Below are 16,166 nucleotides of genomic sequence, written 5' to 3' on the forward strand. Positions count from 1 at the left end.
TCTGCTAATGGCTCTCTTATTGGTACAGGCCCCTTTCCACTGTAAATTCAGTGGAAAGCTGAGGCACAGTTGAAGGTGGTGGTAAAGACTTTCTCCTGAATCTGTTGGGTTTTGATTGCCTTTAGCTCAAAATAATCCCCATGCCAGAGTGGCATGCTGGGAGCCTTGCTTTGAAGCCCTTCAGTACTGATCTTTCTACGGCAGCGTGGGCACGCTATGGAGTTAGAAATATGTGCGGTCTCACAGAAGGAGGATTTGCGTAACCTAGTGTGAGACTTGCAAATAGTTTCCGTAAACATAATTGCAACAGCCCAACTCAAATTCCAAAGTGCCACACTTTGTCCTTCTTGTGTTAACTTTTGAGTCAAATCAAGCCACAGCAGCTTTGGAGTCTCCCGTGGCCAAGCTCAGGTCGCCGGGTGCTTCGGGGAAGAGGAGGACAGCTCAGAAATGGGAAGGATACATCCGATAAAAATAAGGTTCAGATGTGGTGGCGATTTAATGAATTTTGCAAGAGGCGAGAGGTGCTCCAGGTTTAGGTGGAACAATTGTTTGAGGTCAGAGGGTTCGGTTAAGATCTGGGGGCTGAGGCGAGGTTGGGTTTAGATTTATGGAGGCAAGGGATCCTGCCAAAGCGAGGAGAATAATACCAGCCAACACTTCACAAGTTTTTATTAGGGTCTTGGAACTGCGCCTTTTGTGCATGATGGCCCTAAAAAGTTACAGCAGCCTCTGAGGTAGGTTGATCACGTTCTCAGGATTCAAAGCCACAGAGGCACACTGCCAAGGGTGAGTTCATTACCACTGTGCTGTTACTGTGCGGGACATGTCCTCAGACTCATCTATTGGAGTCATGGGCTCAGCAAAGGGTGGAATGGAAACCCAGAGGGAGGATGGCTGGGTGATAGGGCCCTGAAAGCAGCGTGGCGTTTAGAAAGTATTTAGTAGGCCACATGGGATCACTGAAATGTGCCACCAAGGTGGTGCGGGGTCAGGCGTCTTGTCTGACACCGTCGTTCAGGATTGATAAGGGAAGGGAGACAAGGGCAGATGCCCCCAGTTTTGTATAATCCTTTCTATCTGTGACATGTGTCCTGGAGGTCTGCTGGCTATTTTTCTTCAGTCTGGTTATGATTTCATTCACGTTTCAGCCATGTGGGTCAACACTGTTGTTATAGAAAGTGATCTGTCCCCACCCTGTGATTATTCCATTTTCTCCCTAGACCCACCCAGGCTTCTGACCTTGGCCTTGGGCGTCTGAGCAAATAGCGAATCCTCTTGCAAGAAGAGTGGTCACCCATATACTTTGTTCTTTAAAAGATCCTGAAAAGGTTGTGTCGTCTAGGGAAGAACCGGCCCCTCCCCCCCATGCCACACCCAGGGCTGCAGAGGCCACCGCCAGGGGCGTTTCCAGAGGCCCTGGCTTTGGGACAAGCTTTTACTGCTCTAGGCAGAACTGTTACTCCTTTGGGTGCGTGGGTCTCTGAGGCAGCTTGGTACACTTGCTTTGTTGTTTCTCTCCCCACTTTGTCTACCTGGTAAGGTAAATACAGTCTTTATGCTAAATTATTAAACAATATTCTTAGTGTTTTGTTCTCTTGACATCAGTGGTAGCCTGTGGTTAGATTTTATGATTATTTCATAAAAAAATAATTAAAGAAATCTGTTCTACCTGTAAACAAAGGCATCATTTGTTTGAGAATTTTGGGGACCTTGGTTTCTACCACCATCCTCTTCAGGAAGAAGAGATGTGACTTATTGTGGTCCCCGGGGGGACTGGCCAACAGTGGGATTTGGTCCTGCCATACGTGGATCAATTGTTGAACAAGGGGCATTCCTGGTACAGCATTTTTAATCTGAAGTGAGACAATATTTAGACAAAGCCATATGTGAATATATTTTTGCACCTTTGTTGTTGGTGAGGATTAGGCTCTTCCACCGGATCACAAGGAAAGCGTGGGAGGTTGTGGTGTGGCGAAATGGTTTATTTGGGAAGAGGGCTGCCCCTGGGTTTCCGGTGTCCCATCTCTGCCTGTCCCACCGTGGAAAAAGTCCAACTGTGTCCTCAGCAAGGCCAAGACAAAAGCCACTGTCCAGAGTTCCTGCTTCATATTAAAGCTTAGTATTTTGGAGTCCGTGCCGTCTTCTGTGAGCCCCAGTAGCTGCTTGACCCACATGGTCACGTGCTCCTGGGTGAAAGAGAACGGAGAACGTGCAAGTGCCTGGGATGAGTGCATCACCAGGTGGGGGGGGGTGGTGGAGAGAGAGAGAAAGTGAGCGAGAGCGAGCGCTTGCTTCTTTGTTCCTCTGGGTTTATATAGCTTGGATTTGGGACAGACCAGGTGCTTTTTCAAAAGAACCAATGAACTTCTTAGCTTTTGCAGGCTTTTGATAGGTCCACACCCCCTAGGTAGACTGACAGGCCTCTTGGGTCAAGCACCTGTCCCTGTGTCCCGCAACAATCGGGTCCTGGAGGGCGAGAAGGAAGAGTGTTAATCCCTGGTGGAGCTGTGCTATGATGCTAACTACCTACAGTAACACCTTGACTTGCTTGCTCTCCTAGGGCCAGAAATACTGGTAATTCAGAACTAGTCCTCTGCTATAATGAAGATGGGATCCTGTTTCCTTGTGAATGTTCTTTAAATGATAGAAAAAAGGAACAGCCTACTAAAGGTTTTCTAAACCGTGTAGCAGGGTCAGATACGTATGTTTTGGAGGGGGCTTGAAGATTATTTAATTTCAGGGGCCATCTTTTAGGTAGTATACAATAAGAAATAATTATCTAAAATGAAAAAAAATCACAACAAATTACTTTAGGCTGGGAGATTTAGTCCCCTCTGAATTCTTTTTAGGTGATTTATCATTTACCAAAACTACTTATATAGAAATGCAGCCCTTTCCTGACTAGAAAGTTCTATCACAGCATGTCTCTCCCAGAGTTCACAGGGGCTGCAGAAGTGGTATTAGTTTTGTGGAAAATCTGCTTGTGCTGAACAGATTTAAAAAAAAATTCTCACCCCCAATTCTCATTTGTTCTATAGTCTTTTGGCTTATATGGTTTTCCATGACTTAAATGCCTCAAAAAGATTTTTAAAACATTATCTCTTGGTCTGGGTCCAATTTTAGATTTAAAACTTCTGTAGGTATTTGTTTGAGCAAATAAACAACGGTGGGTCTTCTTGGTTTTGACATTTTTGTGGACATTTTTGTTCACACATGCTTTTGTAGGATTTGCATACCCAGAGGAAGGACATTTCCACCAGCAATTCCATACTCTGCCGGTAGCATTTGCCCCAGGGTGGGGGTGGAGGGGTGGGGAGCACTGCTCTCAGAGTAGGGGCCAGCTAACCAGATGGCTTTGCTATGCTAGTCCAAGAATGGTGATGAGGTCGTTCAGGTAATGTGCGTGTGGACCACTGTTATATATCTGCTCTGACCCCTGGGGCAGTCCTCAACCCTGAGAAAAATAAAAACAAACAAACAACAAACCCAAATGGTATTGCTTAAAGAAGTCTTTCGGAAGGTGTATGTCTCGTATCTCACAGGATTCCACTTTTTTCTCTCTGGATATTTCCCCCAGACCCAGTAACAAATGGGGGATGCGTTGCTCATTTATCTAGAAGCTTAACTTGCAACACTGTGGCGAATTTCATTTTTCAAATGGTGCTTCCTTCATACCCCAGCCTTTGCTTTTATTAAATTTGCCGTTTGAACCTGCCAGCTCCTGGGGTCTAGCGCCTTTGGGATGTGGAAAGGCTGTAGGGTTATTGCCAGATGATCGCAGCCCTCCCTGCGGATCTTGTTACTTACAGAAAATCCATTCTGGAGTTACAGGTAGTTTTTCTTTGCTTTTTGATCATTTAAGAACTTTCTGAATAGCGAGTACCCTAAAGGCTGCTCCAGGTCTACGTTCAAAGATGACCCCCCCACCCCTGCCCCCCTGCTGCCAAATACTTGTCTGTCTCTGAGAGGCTGCTTTCTCTCCTGGAAAGAAGTGTGTTTACGATTCCATCCCCTTTCTCTTTCAACTTGTGACGTAATTGGCACCTTGTTAGTATGAAGACATGCCTGGTGCCCACGTCGCTGCGCTCCATTCTGCGTTCGTTCTTTCCACATCACTTGTCCACAGCTGGCATTCCCTGTCTTTCTCTTACCACCCCCTTTGTGGTGGGGACTGGGGGAGGGGTCTCGATGGTTCAGTCCTGAACCCCCTAGTCTGGAACAGCGGCTGACACATTGTATGTAAGTGCTCCAGGAATATTTGAGTAAGTAAGACACAGTTTACTTCTGTGGGAGAGGAAGATCTGTTAGCATTTCACTTTCTATCCATTTATTTCCTTCATAGTTAGCTTTTCACTTTTTATTAATTTATTTCCGGCATGGTTAAATATGCAGCTCTGTAGGCTCTCCCAAGGCTTTTTTTGTGGCAGCAGCACTAGCAGAGAGGGATGCTTTTCAGCACACCATGCTGGGCTCTCACAGGTGCACGCTAGCAGTTGCCCAGGTGTTACCTGGGAACATGAAATGAGACCCTGACCTGCTTGTGATTAAATTAAGACTGCTAGTCCTCAAATGCTATCAAATATAGGTGCTCAGCAGACAAAGAAAGGGATTTTTGTTTTTCCCCGCTTTGGTGTTCCGAGTATAATATTATCACATGACATTTTTTCAAGCTGTATCCTGTTTTGTAATATTTTGAAAACTAGGGAGAACACTCACAAAATAGGCCTTGACAGGTCCCCAGTAGGGGGCGTGCGAGAGGCAACCACACATTGATACTTCTCCCTCTCTTCCTCCTCCCCTTCCCCTCTCTCTAAAAATAAATAAATAAAATCTTAAAAAAAAAAAAAAAAAGGCTTTGAACTTAGGCAAAAGCACGCTGGTGTCCAGTTGCTGGAAGCTGGTTTTTATCCATTCCCCCGCTCCGCAGCCATATTTTCAGTGTGCCTCCCTGAAATGACTTATGTCATTGACACATTTTGGGTATAACACTCTAGTGCTTTCATCTTTGAAGAAACACAGATTTTTCTTCTTCTTCTTTTCTTTTTTAGTAATTAACAGCCAAACTGCATAGAGAAACCTTTTTTCCTCTGAACTATATCCAAGTAACGAACCCTTATTTTTCCTTCTAACTTAAAACACGGGGGTGAGGAGAGGGAGAAGGAGTAAGGTCTGTATTTACCATCCCTTGCTTTTGTAAATCACTTCAGTCCACTGTGTGACCTTGATTCGAATACACCCCCTTATCTCACGGAGCATCAGTTTCTATCTGTAACATGAGCATCCTCACCCGTCTGTGACATTCTATGACCAGGCAACGTCAGCACTGCTAGTAATACAGGTATTAGAAGCCAAGTGACGGATTAGCTGTTGACCTTGAACAGGTGGGAATCTACTTGGTAATTAATTTCATTATGCCTCTTTATAAAGACACTTCCTTGCTTTTTCTTTTTAGTCTGATCTTAAAAGCCATCTTCTAGATTTGAAGTTTTAATGAACAAAGAGTTCAAGAGGGGAAAATGTATTGAAGAATGTCTCTGTAGGTAATCAGGCAGGTATGAAAGAAAGATAAGTAGCTTCATAAATGTGTCTACAGGTAACGTATCTCTCCCCCTATACGAGAGAGTATGGGGTTGGTTATGGCGCAGGATGGGTAAAAGATGTTGGTAAATGCCATACCTGCTTGCCCTAAAGACTGTCAGTCAGTCTTAAATTATTGCAACGACTTATAAGTGGCAGTATTGGAGGCTACCTGCATTCCTCACAAGTAGGGTCGATGCTCTGGTCCATTTAAGGAGGAGCATAGGTGGGCATAGGTGGGCTTGTCCAGATAATACACTGAGAGTCAGATCCTTTCCCTTGGAGAGAATGGGGTGGTCCACATGAATAGTTCTCTAATGTGACTAAGTCACGAATGGAAACCTTAAATTATTTTAGCCATTTAGTTTAGGGAAAAAACAGATGTTTTCTCAAAGACTGACTCAGCCCCAGTTTCACCTAACATAGCAACCCCTATCAGGCCTGTCCCACCTGCGGCCTGTGGGCCGCCTGGAGCCCAGGATGGCTGTGAATGCGGCCCAATACAAAACCGTAAATTTACTTAAAACACTATGACATTTTTTGGTGATTATGTGTTGCAACGTATTGAATGTGCAGCCCGAGACATCTCTTCTTCTTCCAGGGTGGCCCGGAGACGCCAAAGGGTTGGACACCCCTGTCTGGTCCCACACTAATGTGCTTGCGCACAGCGTCCCTACGTTATGGGAACGGATGCCTTGCTAACTTCCAGAAGATGCGTCCTCTGGGCTGAGATTTTACAGCTTTTTAGCTTATCCATGACGTCTTATTCCTGAGTACCATACTTTGGATTTTTTCAAACTACTTTTTCGTTAAAGTGTCAGCACAGTGCCGACGTCCCCCCAGACCTCCAGTGTTAGCGATGCACGCATTAGTTGTTTTGGTGGAAAGCGGTCTGTGCTAGATTCAGTCAATCGGATGAACTGGTTGCTTTAACGCGTCTTTGCGCCGAACTTGTACCACGTAGACTGACAGCCCACACACGAGGCGGTTATCCCACTGTGCTAGTTTGCTCATGTGCTAGGGCTACCTGAAGGGAACATCATGGGATGGGTAGCATGAACAACAGAAATTTATTTTCTCACAATCTGGAGGCTGGGAAGTCCAAGATCAAGGCGTCATTGCATTCGGTTTCCCTGAGGTCCCTCTCTTTGGCTTGCCAACGATGGCCTTTTCCGTGTGGTCTTTCCATCATGCTTACGCATGCCTGGTGTCTGTGTATCCTAATAACCCTTTTTAAGAACACCGGTCAGATTGGATTCTGGCCCACCCCACTAGCCTTATTTTAACTTAATCACCTCTTTAAAAGCCCTGTTTCCAAATACAGTTAGATTCTGGCGGGCTGGGGTTAAGGCTTCAACACAGGAATTTGGAGGGGACACAGTTCAGCCCCTAACAGCTGCCTTCCTAGAGGACCAGCTGAAAAGTCAGGTTTGGGACCAGGGAGCCTTCATGGATGGGAACTGTGAAGTTGGCTGCCTCACCAGGCTCTGCCCCTGTGCTGGAGGCTCTTCTGCTCAAACACAGGAAGGTTGGGGGAGGCCCCCTGTAAAACGGAGCCCAGCCCTGTTCCTGGTGCTGCCTTCTGAAACTGCTGAGCACAAACTCACCTCCTTTTTCCACACGGCAGCCCTCTAAATATTTGAAAACATTTATCATGTCTTTCCTTTCATCTTTTCTTCTCTAGGCAAAACATCTCCAGAGAAAATAAGCTGTCTCACATTAAAAGAAAAATGTCGGGGCTTATATATATATTTCAAATATGAATGCTCATGATGGAAGCTTGCCAAGCATAACTGGGTTTCAGTTTCAACATTCCTGCTCCTTAAAAATAGTTTCTCCCTCAAACTATAAACGGTGAGAACAACTTCGTTTGCTTCACACCAAGTATTACTGTGTAGCAAAAACATTGGTTGGTTAAAGGAGGTAAGTACATTGATGGAGAATATATAAAAGAGACCCCTTACCAAGGATGTTGGTAAACAAGCCAAAGCCAAAGAATGAAGAAAATATCAATATGTGTTTTTATATATTTCTTTCTTTTTTTTAATCCTCACCCAAGGACATTTTGTCATTGCTTTTAGAGACAGGGGAAGTGAGAGAGATAGAGGAGGGGTGGGGAGAAACATCAGTGTGAGAGAGAAACTCCAATTTTGCCTTCTTGTTCATGCCCCAGATGGAAACCAAACCTGCAACCTGGGTATGTGCCCGACTGGGAATCGAAGGCACAACCTTTTGCTTTGCGGGTTGGCGCTCCAACCAACCAACCAAACCACACCTGCTAGGGCTGTTGTTACGTATTTCTAATGCTGGAGATATCATTCCCCACGATCATAGGGTCATAGCCTTACCCACTACAGTAGCTAGAAAGAAGAATAAGAAAATCCCCACTTTCCAATTAATTTTTCGTTGTGAACCAAGTGGTAGAGTCTCCGCCTCCAGCAGGACGGTCTCAGCAGAGCCAGGGCTGGCACCTACGCAGCCAGCCTCCAGCCGAATCCCCGAGATTGACCTCCAGCTCCGGGGCCTCACCGTCTCAACCCACTGAGTGAACTTTATGCAAAAACGCAGCGTTTCCCTCATGCTTGGCCCCAAACACCCCCCCAGTTGTGTTAATTCCCACTCAGTGTTCAGACACAGGATGCAGTCGGTGTTCTCTCGATCAGTGTATTACTGCTGGAATCCGGGGCTGTTCTGAGTGTTAATGTCTGGGACAGCGCAGATTGTCCCTTCTGTCCTCAGTCCTCTGACGGTCCTGTGATGCCGAGTCCCGTGTGAGTCCATTTATTCAGCCTGCTGGGCTCTCCTGGCCACGTTCAGTCCACAGACACGTGCACGTCACTTCAGGGAAGTTACTTCTTTTTTTCCTTTCTTTGTTCTCTTTTCGGAATGACCATTACTCAGATTTTAGACTTTCTACCATGGTGCTAATTAAAACCTTTTCTCCCTATATTTTATCTCTTTGTATTTGGCTCTATGTCTTGGGAAAGTGTCTAAATTTTGTCTTGTTACTGTATTTTTAATTTCTAAGAACTGATTTTTTTGTTCTTATGCTAACTATTCTTTCTTGAAGTATCCTATTTTTTCTTGGCTCCAATATCTTTGATCTTTAAAAACTAAAAAAAATGCAAGATTTAAAGTAAGCATAATAGCTAACCTGCATTCTGCTTCTAGAATATACTCACTAGTGCTAGAGTTAACCTTTGTTTGCGCCTCGGAATCACATTAGCACAGCGGGTATATTTATCAGCTGAAGCCCGGAGACATTTGCCCCCGCCGACCACACAGCCACGAGGAACAGCTTCTGACTTCGGCACCCTCTTTGGCCCGCCCCAGAGACAGGTGTTCCGAGTGCTAGGATGAACAGAGCGCTTACACACAGGGCACTCTGGATAGAATTGATTCCTTCCTGTTCATGTATCTGCCCAGATCTGGTAGCGGAGCGAGTTTTTTCTTATTTCATGAGATGGCACTTTGACTTTAATCTGACTTCCGCTTGCTAATATTTACGTCCACGATTGGAGAGTTTACGATCATGGCTTAGGCTGCATTGCACTGTCGACAGAAGGTGGCGGTGCAGCTCTGAGGTTCGGGGTCCTGGGGTGTTGGGCCACCTGCAACCCCGGGCCAGCTGCCCAGTGTGCTTCAGTCTCACTCTAGAAGTAACAGACGGTCATTGAGAAGATTTGTAAAATGCAGGGAAATAATGAGACAGAAATTGCTCATAATTCCACTACGGTTGGGTTTTTTTTTCCCCCCTGGGCTTTTTTTTATCTCAGCCTTACATATGTATGCGCTTTAAAAAGCAAAGCTGGGCTTATATGGAATACATAATTTTATCCTTTTTATCCTGCTTTTACCCTGAACAAAGAGGCGTGGGCTTATGTATCAGTGTAGGCATTTTCCTTGTCAGTAATGCTTCCAACATGTTGTTTTGTCAGATAATCCACTGAAGAGTTAGATACACCATTTTCCTACCATTGGGACACTTAGGGTTTTTTAAAGATTTTATTTATCTATTTTTAGAGAGGGGAAGGGAGGGAGAAAGAAAGAGAGACAAACATCGATGTATGAGAGAGAAACATCCATTGGGCTGCCTCTCACCCCCCCCCCCCCAAAACTGGGCGCCCGGCCCACCACCCAGGCCTGTGTCCTGACCAGGAGTCAAACCAGCAACGTTCTGGTTTGCGGGATGACACCCAACCCTCTGAGCCACACCAGTCAGGGTAGAACACTTAGGTTCTTAAATATTACGTGTCCCAAGCAGTAAACATTCTCATACATAAATCTCTACCTCTCAGTTGGCATATTTCATAGGCGTAGAATTGCCAAATCAAAGAATATAAGTATATGTGGACTTGATAAAGGGGGAAATAATATGTATTTTACATACTTCTGTTCTTTGGATTGTGATTTTAAGTATTTATTTTTCCCTTGCTTTTTAAAAACTGTTCTGTGCTTTTTAAGTCCTCCTTCAGCTCTTCAGTTGTATCACAACGGTCCCCGAGGAACTAGTCTTCAGATCATTTGTCTGGAGGATTTTGAGTCTAAATAACCATGTCTATATAAACATGCCCAGTCTAACTGGACCATAAAATTCAATTAGCTGGTATTGGTCTGAGTTTGTAGCAGAGGGACTGAGACCTGAAAATACGTTGAGCCCAGAACCTGCCCATCCTGGTGGGTGTGAAGTCACATTTCATGGTGGTTTTGATTTGCATTTTCCTAATGGCTAATGGTGTCGAGCATCTTTTCATATGCTCATTCGTCATTTGTATATGTGCTTTAGGAAAAAGTCTACTTAGATCCTTTGCCCATTCTTTATTTGGGTTACTGTATGCATTACAAAGTTTTAAAGATGGCATTTAAAACCCTTCATAATCTGGCCTCACATGTAGTATTTATCTCATTTCCAGTTATTACCTCCGTCTCTTCCCTGGTCTCCCTGAGTAGACTCTGAGCTTGGAGCTATAAGAAGCACACACACAACTCCCCCAATGTCATGTTCGTGTCTTTGCCCATGCTGCTGCCTCTGGGCCCCAGGCAGGGCAGTCCCCCTCCGCCCCCATCTGTTCACAGGCTGGCTCAGAAGTTTTGAGATCTGTATGCTGCTATCTCTGGGTGTGTCTGCCAAGCAAGACAGCTCCCTGAGGCCAAGGACAGCATCCAGTTGTATCCTTGAGGGCTCAGCTTAATTAACACGGAGCAAGAAATTGGTAAATACTTGTTGAATGAACCATGAAGTTTTGGGAAAACACTTTTTCTGTCATCTCTCTATTTATGTTATTGGTGAACATTTTCCCATAACTTTTGCTTTGGGTGATGATGACATCCTCTAAAAGTTCTGGGGTAACACAAACAAGCAAACAGGGAATGGAGTGATCACAAAAGAGACTTGCCTGCATTGTGTACTCACCTTAGGTCCGATCTCTACTCTGCATTTATCCTGATGGATGACTTTCTCTGTAAATCCAGACACACAGAGGCTTAGGGAGCAGCTACGCCACACAGTCTTGCTTACTCTTAGAGGTGGAGAACAAAGGAGAACTGTCTGCTAAGTGAGTCAACAGCTTTCCATATGACCTCTCTAAGAATATCCAATCACATGTGTTAGTGTCTTTACCAATGTCATAAAAATAAACAAAAAGTTGAAGTAACAAAACTGAACAGCAATAGTTACCTTTTTAAGTGTTGTTTTGGGCCTAAGCTTTGTGACTAGTGAAGTTTCTTCCTGTCTAGCTGTCAGGGAAAGAGCTGTTGCTTGTCCTGTTGTTAGAAGTTACACCTTGGTGGATGGAAAGGAGCTGGTGGCGCAGCCAAGCACGGTTATAATCAGGTGCATCCATAAGGTGAACATGCGTGTTTCGCAGGTGGCACCCAGTGGAAGCCAGGTGCTGTCCCCAACAGCTGGTGTTGAGAAATTTTAGAACTGACACCTCAGATGCTGGAGGTAGCAGGGGCTACTGGGACAGGTCGGGGAGGGTGTGGGCCCCACCTGGGGAGAGTGTGTGGGCTGATCCTGAGCCATGCTTGGTAAGGCTGCAGACCACGCAGTAAATGGTCACAAGCACAGCCTCCGAGTCAACTTCATCCATGGTCTGCACAGCCAGGACTCTGCCGGGCTGGGGCTGGGGGCTCCAGCAGGTAGGAGAGGAATGCGGGGGCTGCCCTGACGCCTGGACCGTGTGGACTCGGGAGGGACTACAGCACCAGCAGCAGTTCTCACACACCAAGTCACTCATAATAGAAGCAATTTGTAAAACGAGAGTTAAGACTCCTTTACGGAAGATAAAAGGTTAGGAAGCCGCTAAGTGGCTCACTCTGGGAACCAGCTTCCAGGCGGCAGGATGAGGAGCATTACTTCCTGTTCCCAAGTGGACTTACGGCCTGGCTGGGCGTTTCTCCGAGGATGAAGCTGATTTTTGTAAAAAGGTCAGATTGCCTATCCGTAAGGGAACATGGTGCTTTGCGCCCCCTCGTGGCAAGAAGGAGCAATTACGTGCCTTGCCACGCTACCCTGCACGCCTGTACTGGGTTTTTCCTTTTTTATTTTAAATCATTTTGTTTTATTTTTCAGTTACAGTTTACATACATTATTCTATTAGTTTCAAGTGTACACCTCAGTGATCAGACATTACATAACTTACTAAGTGATCATTTCTGATAAATCTCACACACCCCACCACCCTGGTCCACTCCAGACCCCCACCCTCCTCCCTGCTCCCCAAGAAGTAATGAACAAGGTCTTCATGACAGTCTAAACGAAAGAGAAATAGTAAAACCTTACTTCTGTTTGGTGAGAGGAAGAGCTTGTGCTAGTGGGGTCAGACAGGCAAGGCATGAAGTGATAATAGGAAAAGGATGAGAAGAAGGGAATAAACACAGGCGGCCCGAATGGACCTACGGTCTTCAGCGGTTGACGCACAGAAGGAGTGTGCCAACGTCGTGAGAACACACCAACTCTTTCTACTTTGTGTCTTTACATAGAACAACTCTGCAGTTTCAGTGAAAAAGAGTCTAGGGCTGCCTGAAATTTTCCGAATGTTTAACGTAGGATCTAACGAATTCATGCTTGGATATTTGAGGCGTGATGTCTGTATGTTGGAATGTGGCGCAGTCTGATCTAAAAGTTTAGCTTTTACCATGAAAAAAACAAACAGACTTAATGCTAAAGTATTTAGGCTTTTTAAAGTTGCCTTGATCAAATGTCGAAGACACAAAGTTTGCCTGGTAACAGCCCTCCTCGAAGAGGTCCAGGAAACAGGACACCCGAGAGTGCCAGCCCTCGGATGGGATCGATCTGCACGACGTGTGTGTGTGTGTGTGTGTGTGTGTGTGTCCAACAGATGGCGAAAAAAAACCACTACAGGTGTTAAAAAGGAGTGGTGTTTTGCACCTCATCAACTTTTAAACAAACATAAGGTACAGAACACTATTAAAAATGGCAGTAGAATTTAATATCTGTGCAGCTATTTCCTTAAAGTAATATTAAAAGCTGAGATACAGGACTAAATCGGTGCCAGGAGTGAAGTAATGGTTTAGATAAAAATGCTGCTGACTCTTGTACATTAATTCATCCCAGCAACTCTTAAACCCTCCCTGGGTCTCTAGGCAGAGACTGGCTGACCACTAACAGACCAGCTACAGGGAGGGCTCCTTGCCTTTAAAATGAAACACGTGACACGGAGTCCCCTAGCGGCGGCGGGGGCGGGGCCGGGCTCCAGCCGGCGGGCGGAGGGTGGGTCTTCCTATAATTAGCGCGGGGGAAAGGCGTCCTCGGCCACTTTGTGCTGCAGCTCCCCCTGCACCTTGGGTTCTCCCACCTACTCAGGGTGGCTTGGCGCTTAGTTCTTCCTGCGGAGAGCGACACAGCACGGGGTGGCAAGACCCCCCGCCGCTTCAGCCAGCGGCCGGAGGAGAGTCAGACCGGCTGCGCTTCTCACTTGGAGGACCTGGTAACTATGCTGGGAATCATCACCATCACAGGTAAGGGAGAGCCAGGTCTGCCGTGTTCCCCCGAGGCAGTGGCAGGTGGAGTAAATGCTGTCTTCCCTCCAACCTGCATTTGGGTGGGGACCGCGAGGTCAGTGGCGGGACACACTGATGGGCGTGTAATCTCTCAGTGCGCTGGCTTTTGATCAGAAGAGCGTTCTCTCTGAGCTCAGTAAGGACCAGACAAACCTAAGGTTTTTATTTTGTCAGTGCAGGAATCTTCCTGCTGTGCCTAGGAGAGACCGTGAATGTTATTTTGTTAGGGACTGTCCCCTTTTCCCCTCCTGGAGTGGGACCACCGCACCAGCTGAATCTGTTCACGTGAGGTTGGGGGGAATTTCAAAATAGGTTGTGACAGCCTAATCACTTGCTGTCCTAAAATACTAAATTCCTGTTTTTGAGAAACGTCAGCGTTTGCATGCTTCGTAGGAACTTTCAAGGAAGGATACCCTTGGCGATTTAGGGGACCGAAATGTTTGCACTGGTTTGAGTGGTGGTTTGAGTGGAGCCGCAGTCACTGTAAAATTGGTGGCTAGCAGGTAAGGGCATGTAGGCAATGCGTAGTGAAAACGTGTGTTTCTTAAGCTTGCTGTCTCGACGTCTGGCTGAGTATGAATTCTATTATTCAGTACCTACCTCCAGCATATACATCACATGTATCAGACGTGCAGAGGGTGCTTATAGCAACTCTAACTTGGATTTTTCATGACTCCTTGGGAACCTGCCTGTTTTCCTTCTCTCTTGCGTTTCCTGCCATCAAGAAAATGAAACCCCGTTTGATACTTTATAAGACCAACTCTTCTCTAAATATTTGAGATCATTGCTCACCCAATCCACAAGTTTTCTTTAAAGCAGAGTGTAGAAGAGTTTCTAGGACTTAAATTTTTTTCTCAATAGAACTGTTTCTGCAAAGCCTTGTCCTCTTAATAGAACATTAAGTGAATGTGAAAGTTTAGCCAAACTCAAAATGTCTCTCACTTCCTATAGATTAGCTTGTTTACTTTTGAGATCCTTTTAAAATTCCTTCCCCAGGTTACCTTGACTAGACTTTCTGTCCTTTACCTCGCATGAAAATTTACAGGTTGTTTAGAAATTACTATTGAGTAGACTATATAAAATGTAAAAATTAAAAACAAAACTCCCCATTTTTTCCCAGATCACTGCTTTTTCTACGCAGGACATATATAATGCCCAACCCAGAGAGAGGCTGCCTGGGAACATGGTTTATGGGTGTCACAGCTGGGGATGGGGCTTCTCTGATCAAAAGTTTTTTCTGGGTGCTTTTCGTATGTACAGCCTGGCCTTTATTGTATTCACTGTTTGATTAATTTATCATATGCTGAGTTTGTTAGGGGAAAGGAAGGTGGTCCTTTTTAGTACTAATTAGCAGTTAAACTTAGTTAGGGAACTTGAGGGGGCTTTTAAAAATCAGTTCGGGTAACCCAAGTGGAATGATATGTTATCAGAAGCAGTTGGAAGGGGTCTCTAATTTTTAAGGCAACCTCAAGTAATTGGATTTGTTGCTTTCTGAGTTTTACTTACGTTACAAGGGAGAAAGTGGCAAATTTAGTACTTTTTCCTGATAATAAGAAAGTGCACAGAAGAAAATCAGAACTCCAAAAATTATAACAGCAAATAAACATTTCATAGTGGAAAAGGGGAATTTCAAGTGTCATTGTTTTCTGTAACTTTTCCTGATAAGGAAGCTTTACAGCCAGTGGTCTTTAAGTAGTTGGTCAGAATCTTGAAAAGCAATGAAGACTTTTGTAATTGGTATTAAGGATTAATTATCAGATTACTCACCTAAATGTGAGTTTTTCTACTCCTAATCCTCTGTAATACTACATTATACAAGGAGCATTTAAGTTGCACAATAGGAAGGGAACAGGACGATAACGTTTTTGTAGAATTGCTTAGGAATGAGCTTTCATTTCTGAAAGTTGGGAAAAGCTGTCCCTGATGGAACTGACTCTCCCAGCCCACTCCACCCCCACACACTGAAATGGATGCCAGCGTGGGACATGAATTATGAAATGATTGATTATTCATGTTACATACTATCACCTTTCTTGAAGTCTTTCACTCACATCACATTAGCAATAGCTTAGCTGAAAAACTAGAAAAGTGATTGATACGATGACTATCAAAGAGGCACCCTTTCCCCCACCCACTGATAGTGGTGTGCCAGCAAAAAACAAACCAAAAGGAAAACTTTCTGAATTAGGGAACTCACTCCCAGGGAGACTAACTGCAGAGTATCATGGGGAATTAGGTTATATTCTTCTTTAAATGTAAAGTAAACTGGGGGAGAAAGAATCCTTCCGCATTCATGCAAGTTCTAGATTATTTAAAATGCATTTCTCTATGCAAGCCGTTTTACAAGATGAAATAAACACACCCTGCACACAGCTGTCTTTTTCTGCCATGAAGGTGTTAGCTGTCAAGAAATGCGGGGGACATGAAACTCATCCACTCGTGACTGCCAGTGCCCACTGTGTGGCCGTGATCATTATTTCTCACAATAACCCTGTAAAAAGTGGTGGTTTCACTCCCCCTTTACCCTGAAAGCTAAGTTTCTCCTGTGTTCCACAGCTATG

General features: G+C 45.0%; 1 protein-coding gene across 2 annotated transcripts in view; it reads left to right on the top strand.

Annotated features, from left to right (window-relative positions):
- Positions 1 to 16,166, top strand: part of AKAP12 (A-kinase anchoring protein 12) — a 77,358-nt gene that overhangs the window by 45,019 nt on the left and 16,173 nt on the right. The window contains exon 1 of one of the 2 annotated variants that reach the window (XM_045188908.3): positions 13,349 to 13,563. The exons of the other annotated variant lie outside the window; for it this stretch is intronic. Within the exon in view, the coding sequence (XP_045044843.2) occupies positions 13,539 to 13,563 (25 nt within the window). The 5' untranslated portion in view covers positions 13,349 to 13,538. Of the gene's footprint in view, positions 1 to 13,348; positions 13,564 to 16,166 lie in introns of those variants that run through there. 2 annotated transcript variants of the gene reach the window in all.

This window comes from Desmodus rotundus, chromosome 11, assembly GCF_022682495.2.
Source record: "Desmodus rotundus isolate HL8 chromosome 11, HLdesRot8A.1, whole genome shotgun sequence".
Classification (NCBI taxonomy): Eukaryota; Metazoa; Chordata; class Mammalia; order Chiroptera; family Phyllostomidae; genus Desmodus; species Desmodus rotundus.